This window comes from Meleagris gallopavo, chromosome 10, assembly GCF_905368555.1.
Source record: "Meleagris gallopavo chromosome 10, MGAL_WU_HG_1.1, whole genome shotgun sequence".
Taxonomy (NCBI): domain Eukaryota; kingdom Metazoa; phylum Chordata; class Aves; order Galliformes; family Phasianidae; genus Meleagris; species Meleagris gallopavo.
Genome location: NC_139413.1, coordinates 19,035,354 through 19,054,115, shown reverse-complemented (window position 1 = coordinate 19,054,115; position 18,762 = coordinate 19,035,354). Strand labels below are relative to the sequence as shown.

The window sequence follows — 18,762 nt, the reverse complement described above, 5'->3', positions numbered from 1 at the left end:
ACAGCTGCTCTTGATATGTACTGGGGGACGTAGAATTCTGAGTCATGTTGCTGATACCACAATAAGAAGACAAATGCAGCAGTCTTACAAACGGTTTTATTTCTGTAAGGCTACAAATCTGGACAGACAAGGATTCTATCCTCACTCTTTGGTTTTTTTTTTTCTTCTTCAGTCTTCTCTTGCCAAAAATCCATAATCACCTAATAACAACCCTGGTCTAATGCATTAGATGGCATTAGCTACTTCCTTCTATGTTGTATGGCTCTGCCACTCTACTACTGCAGCTTCTCCTACTGCTTCTTCAGGTGCCCCGTGGCAGCCATTTGTTCAGTGACCTCAGTTCTCCGGCGTGGGAAGAAGAGTCTGCGGTCAGTGCGGTCCGTGTCAATCTGGAAAGCAGTTACCACAAACTGGATAAGCACGTGCTTTTCCTAGAATTGGTTGTAGTCCCTTTTGGAAAGAGAGATGGATGTGCTATACTGTTCAGTTTCATTGCACGAGAACCTGGTGAAAAGGGAGAACTCAATTTTGGAAGCACCTTTAGGAATCTTGATTAGAAACTCACTTCTCTACACTTGTATTGTCTCTTTCCTGCCAGGCTAATCCTATTGCCATTATCTAAAATTGTGAAGCCCTCCTGGGATGTCTGTCATGAGTAACTAATTTACTTGGAGTGTAATATGAAAATCTGCAGAAGATTCTTACTTATTTTAGTTCTTTGTAACTGGCCAAAACTAATGAAGCCCTCATTTGCCTTTCTGGAAATGCTAATCTACAAAATCAATTACTGTCACTGCTCTTTGTGACACAGATATGATTGATGTCATCTTTTAGTAAGATTCTCCATCCTCCTGCTTATTCACGTTTCTCCAAATGAATTTTCAGTTGGTATATTCTGCCTCGGATGTGCTGAACTGATTATTAATTTTGTTAGTTCTGCTTTCAATTTGTTTGAAAGATGTAGCAGACTTTTTTTGCAGTGCTTCTCTGTGTCACTTGGCATTATTCACTGTAACTCAAAGTTGAATGCTTAACGAGCAGCTCTGACCCCCAGCATTTAGCTGATCCAAGCATGTTCCCATCCTTGCAGATATTTTGTATGCAAGTTCTGCAGAGCAAGACTATTGATTCTATGTGGACAAGGCTCCATCAGAGGGAAGAGTCCTGTTAGATTTCAACTTGAAAGCTTGCTGCCTGTGAGCATTGGAGCCATTCCTGTTTTTCGTATTTGCCGCAGGTTATTGCAGCAATACCAATACCTTTCTGGGCGCTGGGCTCAGCCTGAGTTGCACACCCTGCTCACCAGAGGCGTTGTGTTCCAGCCTATTTCCTGGCTCTCTGTTTGTGGCTCTGAATATTTCTTCGTTGGCTCCAGCGCTGCTTGATGAATAATATTCAGAAACTTGGCTGTTGGTGAAAAGACACGAATATAAATGAGGCATGACAAAGCTCGACAGACCCGGGCTACGTGTCACAATGGGACAGCACAATCCATCCCCAACACTGGCAGTTGGAGGGCAGGGGTCATTTTCTCGTGCTTATCACCACTCACCATCCGCAGGCTCCTCGATGTTGTCGTGCCAGGACATGGGCTTCTGAGTGACCGTGTGAACTGGAAGAGAAGCGATACGGGGGAAAAGGGCTTCAGCGTGCGCTTACATCAACCGGCTACAGATTCTTTATTATTGCCCGCCCCAGCCTCGCTCTTCCCCTTCCCCAGGAGGTGGGCGCTCACCGCGCCTCAGCGGGTTGATGCTGTGCTCGGTGTGCAGCCGCTGGCAGCGCAGCTCCTTGCGCACGCGCTCGCACAGCAGCCGGTTCAGGTGCACCGCGTCCGGCGGTTCCTTTTCCCCGCCGCGAGCGGCCATGGCGCCGCGCCGCGTCCCGCTGCCCGGCAACGCGTCACGTGGCGCCGCGCGGCGCTCCTGATTGAGCGGACTGGCCGCACGGCCACCTCCTTCGCCGGTTTCCTCTCTCGTCTCCTATTGGACGTCGAATTAAAGCTCCCGGCGATGATTGGGCGGCGGCTCCACGCGGCGAGTTTGAACGGGCGGCGGAGCAACACCGGCAGCGCGGCGATGGGGGACGCGGAGCTGCGCTGCACCGCCGTCGTGGAGCGGCCGCTGCCGGGGGGCGCGGGCCCTCTGCGCCGCGTGCTGCGGGGCGCGCTGGTGCTGCTGGGCCGCGACGAGCTGCGGCAGCCGGTGCTGCGCGTGGCCGGCGGCGGCGGGGAGGCGACGGCTTTCAGCTTCGCTCTGGGAGGCGACGCCGTGCGGCTTTTCACGCGTTTCGCCGGGGAGGGCCGCGCGGCGGTGCGGGTGGGCCCGGACGGTGCCCAGGTGCTGCTCTCTGACTGCCCGCCCGACGCCCTGCGCCGCTTCTTCCGCCTCCTGAGGCTCAAGTTGGCCGCAGAGCCGCGGGGTGCGCCGCGCCAGCCCAGGCTGCTGGGCCGCCCGCCACCCTCCTTCTCCGTTATCAGCCCGCTACAGGAGCGCGACCTGCGGCGTGACCCCGAGCGGGACCGGGGCGGCGGGGAGCGGCCGGCGCAGGTGAGGCTCCGGGAGGGGAAGGCGGCGTGGAAAGGACCCGCGGGTGTCAGCTGACAGCGGCTGAACGTGAATCAGTAGCGCGCCCAGGTGGTCGATAGGGGCAACGGCATCCCGGCTTGTGTCGGCGACTGCGCAGCCAGAAGGGACGGGAGGCGGTCGACATTCTGTGCTGGCTGCACCTCGAGTGCTGTGTTCGGTTCTGGGCCTCTCGATACGAGAAAGGTATCGAGGCCCTGGAGTGTGTCCAGGGAAGGGCAAAGGAGCTGTGAAGGGTTTGGAGCACAAGCGTTACTGGGAGCGGCTGAGGGAACTGGGATTGTTCAGTCTGGAGTAAAGGTCTCCCCCGAGCCTCCTCATTACTCTACAATGCCCTGAGAGGAGCTTGCGATGAGGTGGGAGTCAGTCTCTTCTCTCGGGTAACAGTGATAGGATGGGAGGTGATGGCCTTAAGTTGTGCCAGAGGAGGGTCAGGTTGGATATTAGGAAAAAGTTCTTGCCCAAAAGAGCAGCGATGTGCTGGCAGAGGATGCCCAGGGAGGTGGTGGGGTCACATCGTCCCTGGAGGTGTTGCAGAACTGTGGAGATGTGGCACTGAGGGCTATGGTCAGTTGGCATGGTGGGGTGGGGTGGGGTTGGACGGGTGATCTCAGAAGTCTTTTCCCACCTGTATGATTCCATGATTCAGTTCCTCCCAAAGAGCCCGCCATGCTTCCATCCCACAGGTGCCCCGTGCAGAGAGGCGGCCCCCTGCCCGGCTGTCAGTGGAGCAGGAGGCGGTGCTGGGTGCTGTGCGCAGCGGGAAGAGCATCTTCTTCACTGGCTGTGCAGGTGAGAGGCTGGGTTTGGTTCAAGACCTCAGTGCCAAGCCGCTACTCTCTGCACCCCTGAGGTGATGGTCCCCTGCAGCCCTGCAGCACCTTGGTAAAAGCAGTGCTCTCTCTCTCTCCTAGGGACTGGGAAGTCATTCCTGCTGAAGAAGATCGTGGGCTCCCTCCCTCCAAACAGCACCTATGCTACAGCCAGCACTGGAGTAGCAGCTTGCCACATCGGTGGCACCACACTCCATGCCTTCGCAGGTAATGTTTGACCGGGCAGCAAGGAGCTGGGGGCTTCTGCTCTCATCCCAAACAGTTCGGAACTTCCCAGAGTTTGCTTCTCCCTTGGCAGGTATAGGCTCTGGGAAGGCTCCACTGGAACAGTGCATCCAGCTGGCGGAGAGGCCTGGGGTGCGGCAGCACTGGCTGGCCTGCCAGCGCTTAATCATCGATGAGATCTCCATGGTGGATGGCAAGTTTTTTGACAAGCTGGAGGCAGTGGCAAGGTGAGTGGTTATCAGGTCAAACAAGAGAAATGAATTTCCCTGCGCTTTCAGGTTGCTTCCTTAATATGGTTTTGTTATTGGATACAAGGCAATCATTGGCATAAGTCTGGAGGGAAGTCTGAAATCACAGCCAGCATTAGGACAGAGCTTTTCTTATGAGATAGATTTTTGATTGTGTCTCCATCCTCCCGGCTGTGTCTGTTCTGGTTGTAGTTTCCATCCACAGAGTTGAGTCCAGGGCACAGTTGTCTATTTATGCTGTTCTTATCAGTTCTCTGTTGCTACCTCAATTAAGCTTGCTGTGTTTACTGTGATTCCAAGATGCATTTCAACTCCCTGTGCTTTCTGACTCCATGTGAACACTGTCTGAACAGTGAGAAGCAAGAGGCAGCTGTATTATAACAGCCACTGAATCATAAAGACTGGCAGTGGTGCTTTGATTGGATAGACAGAGACAAATGAATGTCTTGTAATAATGTTGATTAATTACTTTAACTCTTCTGACACAGCTAAGAATAACAGTCTTTTAATGAGGGTGATAGAATCTGCTGACAGACTGAGAAATAACTTCTGAGACTTGAATGTGTTCAGGCCCTGGAGGACATTCAAATGTCTCTTCCTTCCCTTTCAGAGCAGTAAGAAAACGAGATGAGCCTTTTGGAGGAATTCAGCTCATCATCTGTGGGGACTTCTTGCAGTTGCCTCCAGTCTGCAAGGCTAATGAAGAAACCACATTCTGCTTCCAGGTACAAAGCTGTCCCTAAGCTTACCTTCATAATTTGCATTTTCTTTCTTAACAAGAGAATGATTTACCAGGCAAAAAGCTGGAGAAAATGCATCCACGTAAACATGGAGCTGACAGAAGTACGAAGACAGACCGACAAGACCTTCATTTCGCTGCTGAGTGCAGTACGTTTAGGCAGGTGAGCAGGAACTCAGCTCTGTTTCGAAACTCTGCTCCCTGCTGATGGAGCCATTGCTCACCTCTCCCTCATGCTCTGTGAGGGATTTGTGGCTGGGGGGAGTAGCTATGAATGCCTTAGTCAGTGTAAGGAGGTCTATGATATGGTGCTAGGTAAGGAAGAAATCCTTTCTAGAGTGTCCTTTTGCAATTTCTGATAGGGAATGCAAGGGATGTTGAGCTGGGGATGGGCTGAGACACATTCTTGCAGTTATTTTTCTGTAGTTACTTTTGTCCACCATTCTCTCTAGAGACCAGAGCTTTAAAACCTGATGTGGCTCTATGGAAGTCACTGCTGCTCAAGACCCATCCCTTATCACTTCAAATAACAATCCCTTCTTCCTGGTCACCAGGTGTACGGAGGAGGTTATCAGTTTGCTGATGCAGACAGCTACTAACAGATCTGAACGTGATGGGATCCTGGCTACACGGCTCTGCACCCACAAAGATGATGTAGAACTGACTAATGAAAGACGCTTGCGGCAGCTTTCAGGTGAATTCTGTGCAGAAAGCTGCTGGCTTCAGGGCTGAGATGTGAGTGGGGGTACCGTGGTGACAGGAGGAGGTGATGTTTTGTCACAGCATGAGCTGTACATGTCGGAGTTGAGCTGCCCAGGGCAATTTTTTCCCCTTTTAATTATACCTTACTGTTTCTCAGTGAGCTGATTGCTTTCTGTGAGGTGTGGTGGATACTGCATCCATACTCCTGCTTCTTCCTTCTATAGAATCTCAGAAAGTCCGTGCACTAAACCAGACACAGTTTGAGTTAAGGGTTATTTCATTCCTGGCGCATTTGGCCCAAAGATTCCTCCTTAGTCCTCTTTGGAGATCTGGTGTAAAACTGACCATATGCTTCAAATGATAAGTTGGTCAGATTCTGCTTACTGCTGGTCCTTAATTTCCAAGCCTTCTAATGCTCTGGCAGGTATGTTGGGAAGGGAGATAGCAGTGAGCTTTCTGCTGTTGCTGTTGTGCCAAGCTTGCACCTAAGACTCTTAATATCCATTCTCCTTGGTCACTATAAGAGAAATTGCTGCAAAAAATAAATGCTGAGTCTCTTGCAAATACCGTGTAGCTTATGTCTGAGTTGTAATTGGCCACTGCTTTTTTTTTTTTTTCTTCCTTCATAGGAGATTCGCACACTTTTGAGGCTTTGGACAGTGACCCTATGCTAGTGAAGTTAATTGATGCTCAGTGTCCTGTGGGTGGAAGAGTTGAGCTAAAAGTTGGAGCTCAGGTGAGTATGTATACAAGTTTGCTTGGGAAAGAACAGCAAATCAAATAGCATAAGAAAAATGAAGGTATAACAGCTAAATATATATAATAGATTAATTTGTAGAATACACATTCTGCATGGAGCAACCATGCCAAGCCAACATGAGAGTGGCCTGACTAGTCTGATCTCAGCATCTTTCTCGCTCGCAACCCAGGCAGAGGATCGATTTGGTTTGAGCACAAGTGTGTCCTGTGGACTGTAGTGACCGCAGTGACTTAGACATATATTTCTTATCTGGCCCAGAAGCAGAACATAGATTTCTTGCTTGTCTCAGCCTTGGGTACAGCAGTCTTCCTGACCTGTAAGAGTAAGGCATAGATTGCCAAATATGCTCTACTGTTATCTTGCTGTGATCTGAAGCTGTCGGAGTGGAAAGGATGCTGGGTTATGTTAAAGAAGCACCAGTGGGTGATGCTTTGCCTTGGAAAGGTTTTCCTCTGCTGCTTCTTCCCAATCATCTAGGTTTGTTGGCATTTGGGATGGCAAAATCGTTTCCCTGGATCTGAGGTTGTAGCTGTGGACAGAAAATCAGGTGGAAAGCATTCAGTATTGAGAATTTTGTAGTTGGGAGTCCTAGGAAGGGAAGGCTGTGAAGAAGCTTCAGTTAAATTAGAGATTGTGCTTCAATCTGCAATAGAATGATATCTCTATGCATTCTGGCTAGATGCTTAGCTGAAGGAGGCTGAACATACTAGAAAACCAGCACACTAATAGATTTGCTTTCCCCTCTCCTTTTACTCTGTAGGTGATGCTAGCTAAGAATCTGGATGTGTCTCAAGGGCTGGTGAATGGAGCACGAGGAGTTGTTGTAGGATTTGAAACTGAACAGAAGGGTAAGGTAAACTTTATTTTAAAAATATTACTGCTGTGCTGATGACTTGTTAATTTTCTTTACTAAGGGAAAGCAGAGAACAGAGCTTCTCCTTAGCAAAATGTTAGTGGTTCTCCTGAGCTGTCATGTGATGTGGTGCATCAGCTGTAGCCATTTGCTTTCTGTATTGTTCAGTTATGTATACTCATCTGCATTTATTTCTGTGTTGTTGAATCAAGTTGTGGTGTGTTACTGTTGTTTTATTTTCCTCAGAGAACATTGTTCTGTTACAGAGAAAATACACACTATAGGTATCTCAAATGATAAATTAGCTGAATGTAACTCTCCTGCTCATGTCCGAAATGTCATTTCAGAACATTCTACTTAGTGAGTGGGGTGGGTTGTTCTGTTTCGATATGGGATTTTTTTTAATGCAGCCCTAAAATTCATGAAATGCTAGTGTGAGGAAGAGGAAAATCTGTTCTTAAATCTTTTGGCTTCCTGCTGATGAATGCCAGGAACATGCTCTTATTATCCTTCTATTCCCATTCCCACAGGGCTGCCCAAGGTGAGGTTTCTCTGTGGAGTCACACGAGTTATCAAATTGGAGAGGTGGCTCTTCAAAGGGCCATCAGGAATTCATCTGAGTCGCCAACAGTTGCCCCTAACATTGGCATGGGCCATTTCCATTCACAAGAGCCAAGTAAGTGCATTTCTACAACTGTCTGTAGACTTTTATAGTATCTTAAGTCTTATCTTCTGGGGATGCTTAGACTGCTGGTAAAACTGGAGAAAAAACTTGTCGTAGAAAAGCTCTAGGTTATGTATCTGTTGTTGAAAGGAAGACTGTATCTTTTCTGTTCATGATAATTGTCTATAACCTCAGTCTGGCAGACAGTAGTGTTGCTACTCCATCTTTGTGGAGTTTCCTTAATGGTGCTGTCATCTACACAGTTGGTGTTGGACTGGAAAGCAGCAGTAGTTACTGCTGTGGGCTGATCAAGACTGTTTCCCTATTAGTCATCAGTACTGATGATCCTGCAGCTTGCTTTGTGTGCCTGAGGAAGCTGCGGGAGTTACAGCTGTTCTGTTTGAGCTTGACTTCACTTTCAAAGGTGTGCTGGCTTTTTTTTTTTTTTTTTTTTGTCAGTGTACATAACACATTTCTCATTTCTTCCAGAATAATTCATACACTTGGATAAACACTTCTCTGTAGAAGCTTATTCCCAGGCTGTGTTGTAAATTCTGCTGCCTCTTGGGATAGTTTGCTGTTTCTAACCCAAAGTCTTTCTCAGGTGGTCTGTCTGAGGACTCCTTGAAACTGACTTCTCCTCCACTTAATTACTATGCATGAAAACAGTGGGATTTCTTTCCCTGCTATGTTGAGTGCATGGAGTTTGTGGAGTTTCACACAATAGCTCGTAAAATCGTCATATCATTTCAGTTGGAAGGGACTCGTAAAGGCCATCTAGTCCAAATCCTCTGTGATGAACAGGGATAGCTGCAGCTTCATCAGGTGCTCAGAGCCCCATCCAGCCTGCTCTTGAATGTTTCCAGGGATGAGGCATTCACCATCTCTCTGGGCAATATGTTCCAGTGCCTCATCACCCTTTCTGTATTTCAAAAATGAGAAATGCACAGCTTTTCTTCTTATCTAATTTATGTTTCTCTTCTCTTAGTTTTGAAACAGCTACCCTTTGTCCTGCTAAGAATCTGTCCCCATCTTTCTTACAGTCTCTTTTTAGATACTGAAAGTATCTCCCTTGTCTGATAGCAATTTAATGTCATAGGGAAACTGTTCTTTTTTGTTTTACTGGTTCCCATCTTTTACTTAATTAAACAAGAGGCCACCTTTCTTATCAAGCTTGTACATTGTGGATGGTAACTTTTGACAAATCCATAGGATATGTTAATATTGCTATGACATGGTGTTCTGTGTTTTTGGATGTGTGTGTTTGTTTGTTTTTTGCTGTGTAACTAATTTCTCCCTCTCTTTGATAGGGCATGTCTTTAGATTCTGTGGAAATTTCCCTGTCTCGTGTCTTTGAAAGTGGGCAGGCCTATGTAGCCCTTTCCCGAGCCCGCAGCCTCACAGGTCTCCGTGTTCTGGATTTTGACCCAAAAGTAGTGAGAGCTGATCCTACAGTGTTGCAGTTCTATAGACAGCTGAAACGTCACCAACTTCAAACCCAGGTAAAGAAAATTCCTGTACCAGCAGAGTACCTTGTGCAACCAGGATGATAGATGCCTGGTCTGAAGTGCTCCTTTTTGTTCCTAAGCAAAATCACTGAAGTTAAATCTTGTAGGGGCAAGAGAGATGGAACTGTGGGGTAGGAATATGTTGGGGCATCTCTCAGTGGCAAAATACCTTCTGTGGTTTTGGGATTGTATAACACTGCTGGCCATGCAGGTGAAAGGGACAGCTGGCATTCTTTGATCCTCCTCTCACAGTAAGGACTAAAGTGGAAGAAAGAGAAGCGGCAAATCAGAAATTTCCTGTATTTTGTTTTCCCTGCATTAGGATTCACTGCGCGCCCACCCCGATGCTGATGAGAAAGAGAACTGGAAATGCAGCTGAGAGTGTTCTTCTGGCCTCTGTGAGGCATCAGCACAGACTGCTGAGTTGCAGCAACCTTGCTGTGAAGTATATTTGATACCATAAATGAAGTTGAAGGGTTTTTTTTTTCCTTAATTCAACTGACTCTGGATATGTAGAAATCTCCCAGACCCATCCCTTTGAACTTGAGAAGTATTCTGTAGTCTCTTTCCGTGCCCATGGTCTTGAGTACTTTCATGCCACAAAAGTGACTAAGAAACAAAATACTGAACAAGGATGTGTCAGAAAGACCTTCTTATGATTTTTATCTTCTCTGCCTGGCTACATTTCATCCTCCAAATATCTTGACTGTGGAATCTTGGATATTTTTCTTCAAGTATACTACAGTTGAGAGAGGGAAGGTGTGTATCTCCTTTACCTGGCTGGACTGGACCTATTCTCTAGAGCTGCTGACATGAGGGAAAGCAGTACTAAGTATTTAAAATATGTACGTGATTTTCCTGCAAGTGAGGATCTGCCAGGAGCCAGGCTTTCACTGCATATTGCATGCCTGGATGTTCTTGCCTTTTGGATGTTTAATGCCAGCAGGCTTTGTGCAGCTTCTTCCACAGAAATGTACAGAGTTGCATGTTGCCTACTGTGCTGATGCATGTCCTTTTGGTTAGTCTGTTGCATGCAATAGCATGATTTTTTTTTTTTTTTAAACCTTCCAAGATGAGATGGTACAGATATGAGCAAATCGTACTTTTTACATTCATAATTCTGGAACTACAAGAACTGGAAAGATCTGTTACCCCTACAGCAAGAAGGGAGTGAGCAGAAATGAGTGCTGATGGGATCCTCACTCCTTTAAACATGCGAGGCTTTCAAATAGGAAGGATTTTCTGCTAGAAACACATCCAAGTAGTGAGGTGGAATCTGAACGTGCAATTGGGAAATGGCCAAGGACTTGAGAAATTTGCCTATTTCAACATATGCAGGGATGAACAGAACAAATATACTGTCCTTTTCTAAAAGCCTTAATAAAACATAAACTTTGGCTTTTTTATTTTGATGCATTGTTTAAAGCTTAAGTAACAGGTATATTTTTAAATGGTTAATATGCAGGATTAAAGTGAAGTAACTTCCAACTGAAATTTGCATCTTTCAGGGGAGTCTCTTTAACAAAATTTCTGCAGCTTGAGCAGGCTGGAGAACAAGTCTTAGCAGCTGCTGTCTTTAAAGCCAGGCAAGGAGACTGGATAGCTGTTGGTTAACCTAAGAACAAACAGGTCTGTGGTAAGGCTGCAAAATGTTTTGTTTTTTTTTCTTTTTTCAAGTGTGGTTTATTTTTCTTCTGAGCCTAGATGCTAGCATTGTAGGAAGGAATAGCAGAATATAAGAGTTATTCAGACATGCTTATTCTCCCCTTCTTGATGTACAGGCATATTGCTTCTTCAAAAAGTCTGGTTGGAGTTAGGTGGAATTATCTCAATGGGGACTGGAGCCTGGAAAGTGAGACTTCTCCTCAGCCTTAGGCTGTTTCTGCCGCTGCCCTGGTCTTTCAAACTCTCCTTCCATTACTGTGTGCATATCTGTAAATACTGTGAATACATACAAATACGCTTTTTAAAGAATTGGAGACTGTTGTTTGAGCCTGACTTCTTCTTCAGCAGTTTGCTCACATCTGAGGAGGAACTGAAACACAGCCTTCACGTGCTCCCAACCCTGAACAGTAGGGTGCCAGCATGCTGAAGCACTGCTGCAGAGGCATGGGATTCCCAGAGCCTCCTTCAGGCTTGAGACAGGAGCCTGAACTCTCCTATGGCTCTGTACCACAGGGCAACTGGGATGGATGGTCTCTCCTGGCCTGAAGGTTATGCCCTGCAGCTGGCTTGGCAGTAATGTACAGTTGGGGTGACTGGATATGGGGGGGTTCTTGGTTCAGCCCTTTCCTTCTCTAGTGGCACATGTGGACCATAGGCATGGCATGCTGGCCTCAGCCTTTCCTGGACACCTCTTACTTCCCTGGCAGCACATCTGCCCTCCTTTGCTGCATGTCTTCCTCTTACAACACCTTTTGGTCCATTCTTTCTGCTGCTGTTTTGTGCTGCACACCCTGGCCACAAGCCTCTGTGCTGTCCCACCTGCACTTTGTGCGTTATTTCAGCCAGGTCTCAGCCTCCATTCTCCATCTTTGTGGACTGAGTTATTGCTTTCATACCTCTTGTTGTGTGGATAACCAGCTGACTTCGCATCCATCTTCCCTTCATGTCCTTTGCAGAGGTGGTCAGAGGCTGTGGAAACCCTAGTCATCTGGGACAGGGAAGTTGGATGAGTATCTAAAGGCCTGTGGGATTGGGCTTGTTTGCTGTCCTGTGAGTTCTGGAGATAAGATGCTGCATTATGAGGGGTTTGGACATTAAGATGTGAGATTGTGGTGTTCACAGGGCTCTTTACTGCACTTACTTTCTCCACTTCTCCCTGCCATGTGATATTTTGCCCTTTCTTCAGTAAAATTTTGCCCCCCCTTTTTTTTCCCCCTAATAAACTATCACAGCAGCACAGCTGATGCTCTATGATGGGATCACTGTGCAGATATCTGGACCAGCAGCCAACATCTGGGTGCAGACATGCCATTCACCACACAAGTGTATCAGTTTTGTTTGAAATTTCATCTCTGTCCTCTCCTTTAACTTCTTGTACATCTGCACCTTTGAGTATGCTGGGGTGCAGAAGTGTGGCTGCAGGTGCTATGGTGTGTCATAAGGGAAATGGTCTGTGATGAAACAGCTGTTTCTGTGGCAGGAGAGAGGTAGGTAGTTGCCTGCAGCATGGCAGGAATGGCGTTAAAATGAGAGGCAAGCCAAGAGGGTTCATGGCACTACAAAGGAGAGCTGGGGTTTAATTATTATGCTCCCATAAATTTGAGGAAATGAATATTGCCTCTCCACTTTCACAAACTGATGGGAAAGTATTTAAACGTGGCTTTTGCCTTAACTTAATAACTGCAGCTATAATAAAGTGAATTAAACTATGTGTTTGATTCATAATTGGTATTTCTGTTGCCACGAGTACAGTCATTCTCTTCTCAAATACATTAAGCTGTAGGAAACTGCTTTTTATTGGCTGAAGTTTCATAATACATTTATGTGTTATTGGAAACATAATTCACATGTAGAGCGTTATTAAAACCTCACTGGCTTCCAGTTTAAATCTTTGTACAGTGATTTAACTCCTTTCTCATTTTTACGTGACATTTTCATAATAATTAAACATGAATGTGTCCTTGCAGTCTGTATCCAGACATTCAGTGGTGAGCAGCAAAGGGAGTGATATTCTTCTTGGTCTCAGATGCTGTAATATTATTGAGTCTATGAATTACTTCCCTCTATCCAGAATTGCTCTGAATAGATCAAACAAATGCTACTCTTAAGTAATGGAAACACGGTACATTATAGGCTATGCTATGAATGCTAATAATGTCATTTTTCTCAGATATTAAAAGTTTCTCATTTTCTATTATACTACTTGATGACATGCAATTGTCTTCTGCTGCTAAATCTAAGCAATTGTATTATTAGCATGAGAAAAAACCCATATTACTGAAGATTGCATTTGGATGTGCAAAGTCTGTCTTGCTATTCCTGTATGATTATTTAATACTTGTTTTCATTGCAAATTATAAGGATACTTGGTGGAATTTTTTTAGCTAAGCCACCAATTCATGAAATCTAGTTTTACTTGCAAAACAAGTCGATAACAAGTGTAATAGAGTCATGGAATGGCTTAGATTGGAAGGGACCTTAAAGTCCACTTCGTTCCAACGCCCTGCTGTGGGCTGACTGTCCCCACCAGCTCAGGCTGCCTAGGCCCTATGCAGCCCAGCCTCGGGCACTTCTAGGATGGGGTACCCACAGCTTGCTGGGCAGCTGTGTCAGTAAATAGTTTCTTTCTAACATCTAACTTAAGTCTTCTTTTTGTTTAGTACCGTTTCCCTCTTGTCCTATCACTTGGCATCGTTGAACTTCATGAGGTTTTCATGGCCCAGTTTCTGAGCTGCTTCAGGTCCCTCAGGGTGGTATCCCTTTCTTCTGTTGTATCAACTACACCATTCAGCTTGGTATCATCAACAAACTTCTGAGGGTGCAGTCAGTACCCTTGATTCTGTCATTGATAAAGATGTTGAAGAGCACTGGTCTCAAGATCGAGGCTCCAGGGGAGCCTCCAGACACCACTCAGCCTCCACCTGGATGTAGAGCTGTTGATCACAACACTCTGACTATGATTATCCAACCAATTCCTAATCTACTGAATAGTTCAGCCTCCAAATCCGTCTATCTCCAATTTAGTGATAAGGATGTGGTGTGGGACCATGTCAAAGGCCTCGTACGAGTTCAGGTGGGCGACATCAGTTACCCACTGATGATGTCACTCCATTGTAGAGGGTCACCAGATTAGTCAGGCATTATTCACCTTTGGTGAAGCCATGCTGGATGTCTCAGATCACAAGTTATAATTATTAAATACTGTTCTATCTGAATTCTTATAAAATCTGTTATGGTGTTAATACAGGAGGCTATCAGATGTGACAAACAACTTAAGAGAGGTCTTCTGGAATGGCAGCTGGAGGCCAAGTAGGAACCCAATGCATCTTCAAAGGTACCAACAAAACTATTGGCAACTGAATTAAGCCTACCATGTTCCAAATGTAAATTTAACATGTGTTTTTACTGAATTGTTTATGATAATCTCTTTGCAAAAATGTAGAACCACAGTATCAATATCTTTGACAGAAAGTAGTCTTTTTTTATTTTTTATTTTTTCCACTTAGTAACATGAAGTCTGGCATTTTAGGAGATTTTCTCTTATTTCTAAATTTTTTTTTTTTGTCAGCTGCTAGGTGGATATGGATATGAATTGCATCTTTGTGTATTTTTTATAAACTACTACTAAACTGGGATACCTTTATTTTCTGTAGTCGTACAGTATTTTTTTTTTTAATTACTTTTAACCGTCTGATTTGCTTACTGAAAGATCAGTGATTCTAAGCCATCAAATACCACTTTAGAAAGAATATAACATGTTTTGCTCAAGAAACTCTACCTTCAGGTAAAAGTGTAGTAAAACAGTTATTATTCTAATAGATAATCAATTGCCAAGAAGAGGCAACACACATCTTTTAATGTCTCCAGGTGAAGGCTAGACAGATTTATAGTTGGCTTACTGTTATTCAATGAAAAAAAACATTTATCTGGATTAATGTAAGAGTCACTTGGTTTGAAAATAGCTTTTAAGATTTGGAACACATCTTGAAAGTCATACAGTGTAAACATCTTCATCCTAAACTCATTCTGTAAAAGCATTCTTTGTAAGTTTCCTTCATGTTTGTGTTGAATTATTGGGGTACATTGTTTAAAAAAAAAAAAAAACAAAAAAAACCAACAACAAAAAAACAAAACAAAAACAAAAAAAAAACCCAAAAAACATAATAATACTAAATGCTTTCAACAGAGACTTTACAATATAAAGTAAATTTAAAAATACATATCTAAATTGAGTTAATATTTAATTGTGAGAGTTTCAGCGGGTACTGCATTAGGTAAGGGGATGTTAACAGAATGGATTCAAATACAAAGAAAGATATTTTGAAGTACAATCTTTTTTACACACTTTCTCTCCAGATGAAGCTGATCTTAAAATAATAACCATTTTTCTTGTGACAGTAACAAGCTATGACTGTTTTAATAGAAAGTTCACAATGAAAATAAAACACAACAGATGATCCAGTCAGGTCAAAATGACAAATTTCCACAAAAGGGTGTATCCTTTTTTGTCTTCATTAACTGTAACTATTGCTGTCAGCTAAACTTTTGGAAAAATATTATGCATGTCTTCTTTTAAACACGACAACTATACACAAAGGATAAAAATTGCTTGGTGTACAAGCAATTTCAATTTCATATTATGGGCAGAATATTATTTTGACAGATTGCTGTGTAGTATTGTGCATTCAGATCTCAAAAATACACAAGGTCAAAGATGTTGTCTCTAATGACCTATAAACTATTTTAATAAAAAGATTGTCAAAAGAAATGATAATCATATTTTGACATTTGTCTTGGGAGTGTCATCAAGGGCTTCATAAAAATATAACACATCAAAAACATCAGGCAAAAAATGTTAAGTGTAATGCTTATTCAATATTTCTAGAAGGTATAGATCGTACTTTCGTTGGTGACTTTACAGATCAAGAAACTAATGTGGTAAAAAAGCATCATCTCCCTGACAGGCTTTGCTAGGAGTTTTAGGAAGCATTCCTAAAGAAAACCAATTCTGGTTAGCAGTCTGATTCAAAAGGGGTTTTACTGCAAATTGAATCTGGGGCTGGAGGGAACCTCAAGAACGAAGACTGTGTTTGATACTACTTTTCTTCCAGCAGAAGGATGCCTCAAAGCAGAGAAAATTAATGTGGTGCTAGGCTGTAACAAGAGTTATCAGGAATTACAGCTGACTCAAGACATGCAGAGGAAGTATGGTGGTTTACAACAGTTACTGAGTATGTTTCCAGATGTGATGCACTTGCAGATTTGTGTGACAGCTAAGAGACTTAGCATGATCAAAAAACTATCCGAAAGAGCAGGGAAAGTTGTAAGGCCATCCTGCAGCTTTAGTCCTATTGTGGATTGGCTTTAAGTACAGTAATAAAGGTAATGATGTCTATAGCAAAGTTGTGCTGAGGCAAAGCCAGCTTGGTAGAGTTTGCAGTGTTTTGATGGGCAAAGAAGGGAGATGAGCTCAAATTAAAAAGGAGCTGCTGGCTGTGTTCTCTGCTGCAGAATGAGTTTGTCAGTTCACCTCAGGGCACCAGATGGACTTGCAGTCTGTTCAGAAGTCATTAGGGAGCATTGTGATGAAGCTGGTGATGAATGCTGCCAAATGACTGTAACCCTTGTTAGATACATAACAGCCCAATGAAGTGATGATAAGGTACTCCCCAGCAGAGCCATGGCTAGTGACAGATACATCATGCAAGGGATGCTGGCCAGACTATCGTGTAGACAACTTTCTGGAACAGGAGAAGCCTAACAATGTGCTACAAGTATATCTCTTTTGGCACTTGAGAACTAGGGCTATGGTATACCTATAGTGGACTGTATGAAGGGGAAGAATAGTAATTCTCAGACATTTAAGAGATTACATGAGATAGTTGCTTCATGTAGGTATATAGAATACACGACATGATTAACCTCAGTGTGATTGTGTGTTAATAGATTTCAGCACCAACAAGTAGAAAATGACTTACACAGAGACTTGATAAAACTTACTGAAATGGAAGAAGTAACAGCCAGTATGAAGCCTAAATGGAGACAATATCACGAAGGAAATGAGATTAGATTCGGTACTGCTGCTGCATAGAGCTCTTTCCTTTTATTTCTAGAACACGGCACATGGAGCATGTTTCTTCTTTACCTCCCAGTTCATAAGATCCTCATCTTTCTTTCACAGAAATACTTGCTGGAGAGCAGCTTGCCATGCTTAAATAGAAGATATAGCTTCATTTCTGCTTTCCTTCCTTTCAATAGGGTTTAACTGGGGTTTATTTATTTATTTATTTTGGAATTCCAATTAGAGACACCTCAATATTTCATAGAGAATACAGTTGCGCTTAAAACCAAAGCAAACAACAAAAAGAAGTCAGAGAAAAGGAAATTATGCTTTTTTCCCCCCAATATTTGTTTTGCACATTTTCCAACAACTGAGGAAACAATGCAACTTAACAAGTATTCTGACAGAAATGCGGCTCAGGGTGCACTGTAAGTCCCAGCTCCTTTTTTTGGAGGGGAGCAGAAGCTGATTTGATGCAACTGAACTCTCTAAAGTAAACAGCTGCTGTTCTGTTCACCTTTTGTAAAAAGCGTAGGATAGTTTTCTGTCTAAAAGTTGAAGTTTCATTGAAGGGAAGATAATTGATGATAAAAGCATGTGAGGAGAGCACATTTTGGTTATAAATGCTATGTTAGTGACAAATGCTGTCAGAACAAAACTGCACTGACTACTTGGTTTAGCATAAGGTTTGGCAGGCTGGAAACTCCTTTCATTTTCTATCAAATAAGTTACGACAGATTTTCAAAAATCAACTCTACAGCTTATAAGCAGTATGGGGCTTAATTGCTTCCTTATGCTCCCTTTTACAAATATACTAAACATTAAAAATCAATTACCTACCCGTGTGCCAGACTGTTCCTTAATGCAGTATGTCTACTGTGTCTTAATTTTTGCCTTGAAAAGGTATTTTCACACAGCTAATGCTGTCTTACAATCTCCATCCAACCCCAACCAACCGTGTTGATACTTAGGTCCTTGGCTGCCTCTTAGAGTTCCTTTGTTAAGGGATTCCTTCAGAGCCTCTCAGGATACAACGTGCACCTGGACCTGTACAGATGCCAATGTGAGACAAATCATGTGGAATGCCTGAAGGATGTAATAAATGTTGCATGTGATGCAAATTCTTTTGACAGAATTATTGGAGGGAGTCTGGAATTCTTGTTAAGCTATTTGAAGGATTTTGTATGGAAATGAGCTACTAGTAGTGATGTAAGGAATTGCCATATTGCATCAGGCCATCAAGCTTGATTTTTTTGCCCGTGGCAATGCTGACTGTTTTGTAACAATCCTGTTATTCTGAGAGTGAAAGACTGCCTATCTAAGTCACCGAGAGGAGGGACACTTGTTTAGGAAGGAGGAGTAGATTCCTTGTTTACTTTTACAATAGCACTATCATTCTTCCCTGAAAGATGAGATTATGATGTCCTTGAAATACATGCAACAAAGCTACTAGCAGGTATCAACTAAGTGTAGTGTCAATGCAGTACCAATTATTGGTTAGTTCATCTGTGTATGATTCTGACTAAATGACGCATGAGCATTCCCTGTAGATGTCAGTGGGAGTTTTGCACAAGAGTTTGCATGAAGTTTTATGAATGTTAGTAACATGCAAATCCTAGTGTTTCCAGTATTGAGTTCTCTTTTATTGTAGAAAGATGTTCATTCTATGTAGTCATTCAGCACACATCAGATCTATACTCCACTTCTTCCTGGTATATATCAAAGCATGTGTATTACATGTATGAGTTAAGCTATCAAAATCTAGTTTTCACTTGGAATTTTCACTGAGTTGTTTTAAATCAGTAGCAGCCAGTGAGAACATGCGATCATAGCGTGGAATTTAGGGCTCACTAATAACGCTGATTAAATTCATAACACAATTGCTTTTTCAACAGGAAACTTGCAGAGGGAAAGAGGAT

At 43.6% G+C, this 18,762-nt stretch overlaps 2 protein-coding genes across 3 annotated transcripts; one reads left to right on the top strand and one right to left on the bottom strand.

Moving 5' to 3' along the window:
• Nucleotides 1-77: 77 nt before the first annotated feature.
• CFAP144 (cilia and flagella associated protein 144) lies at nucleotides 78-1,871 on the bottom strand. Its single transcript, XM_010716229.3, has 4 exons — nucleotides 1,736-1,871; nucleotides 1,553-1,612; nucleotides 1,304-1,407; nucleotides 78-389 (listed from the first exon to the last, which is right to left on the bottom strand). The coding sequence occupies exons 1-4, from the start codon at nucleotides 1,866-1,868 to the stop codon at nucleotides 291-293; spliced, it is 396 nt and encodes a 131-aa protein (XP_010714531.1). The 5' UTR covers nucleotides 1,869-1,871; the 3' UTR covers nucleotides 78-290.
• PIF1 (PIF1 5'-to-3' DNA helicase) lies at nucleotides 1,871-16,463 on the top strand. Of its 2 annotated transcripts, XR_014885293.1 has the most exons (13): nucleotides 1,871-2,549; nucleotides 3,272-3,377; nucleotides 3,500-3,625; nucleotides 3,717-3,870; nucleotides 4,502-4,616; nucleotides 4,687-4,793; nucleotides 5,185-5,324; nucleotides 5,962-6,068; nucleotides 6,853-6,940; nucleotides 7,476-7,621; nucleotides 8,920-9,111; nucleotides 9,440-9,876; nucleotides 10,626-16,463. XR_014885293.1 is itself a non-coding variant. In XM_010716332.4 (12 exons), exons 1-12 carry the CDS (start codon nucleotides 2,013-2,015, stop codon nucleotides 9,494-9,496), a joined length of 1,875 nt encoding a protein of 624 aa, XP_010714634.2. In that variant the 5' UTR covers nucleotides 1,871-2,012; the 3' UTR covers nucleotides 9,497-16,461. The 2 variants fall into 2 exon arrangements, 1 of the variants encoding a protein (XP_010714634.2); XM_010716332.4 differs by having other exon boundaries at nucleotides 9,440-16,461.
• The last annotated feature ends 2,299 nt before the right edge of the window (nucleotides 16,464-18,762 follow it).

What these genes read in the sequence shown, in the direction of transcription:
- CFAP144 (XM_010716229.3), bottom strand. Translation starts at nt 1,868, where the DNA reads ATGGCCGCTCGCGGCGGGGAAAAGGAACCGCCGGACGCGGTGCACCTG. An exon ending in CATCGAGGAGCCTGCGGATG is followed by an intron (nt 1,408 to 1,552) that starts GTGAGTGGTGAT and finishes TTTCACCAACAG; the next exon opens with CCAAGTTTCTGAATATTATT. An exon ending in GCTGGAACACAACGCCTCTG is followed by an intron (nt 390 to 1,303) that starts GTGAGCAGGGTG and finishes ACTGCTTTCCAG; the next exon opens with ATTGACACGGACCGCACTGA.
- PIF1 (XM_010716332.4), top strand. Translation starts at nt 2,013, where the DNA reads ATGATTGGGCGGCGGCTCCACGCGGCGAGTTTGAACGGGCGGCGGAGC. An exon ending in CACACTCCATGCCTTCGCAG is followed by an intron (nt 3,626 to 3,716) that starts GTAATGTTTGAC and finishes CTCCCTTGGCAG; the next exon opens with GTATAGGCTCTGGGAAGGCT. An exon ending in TTTCCATTCACAAGAGCCAA is followed by an intron (nt 7,622 to 8,919) that starts GTAAGTGCATTT and finishes TCTCTTTGATAG; the next exon opens with GGCATGTCTTTAGATTCTGT.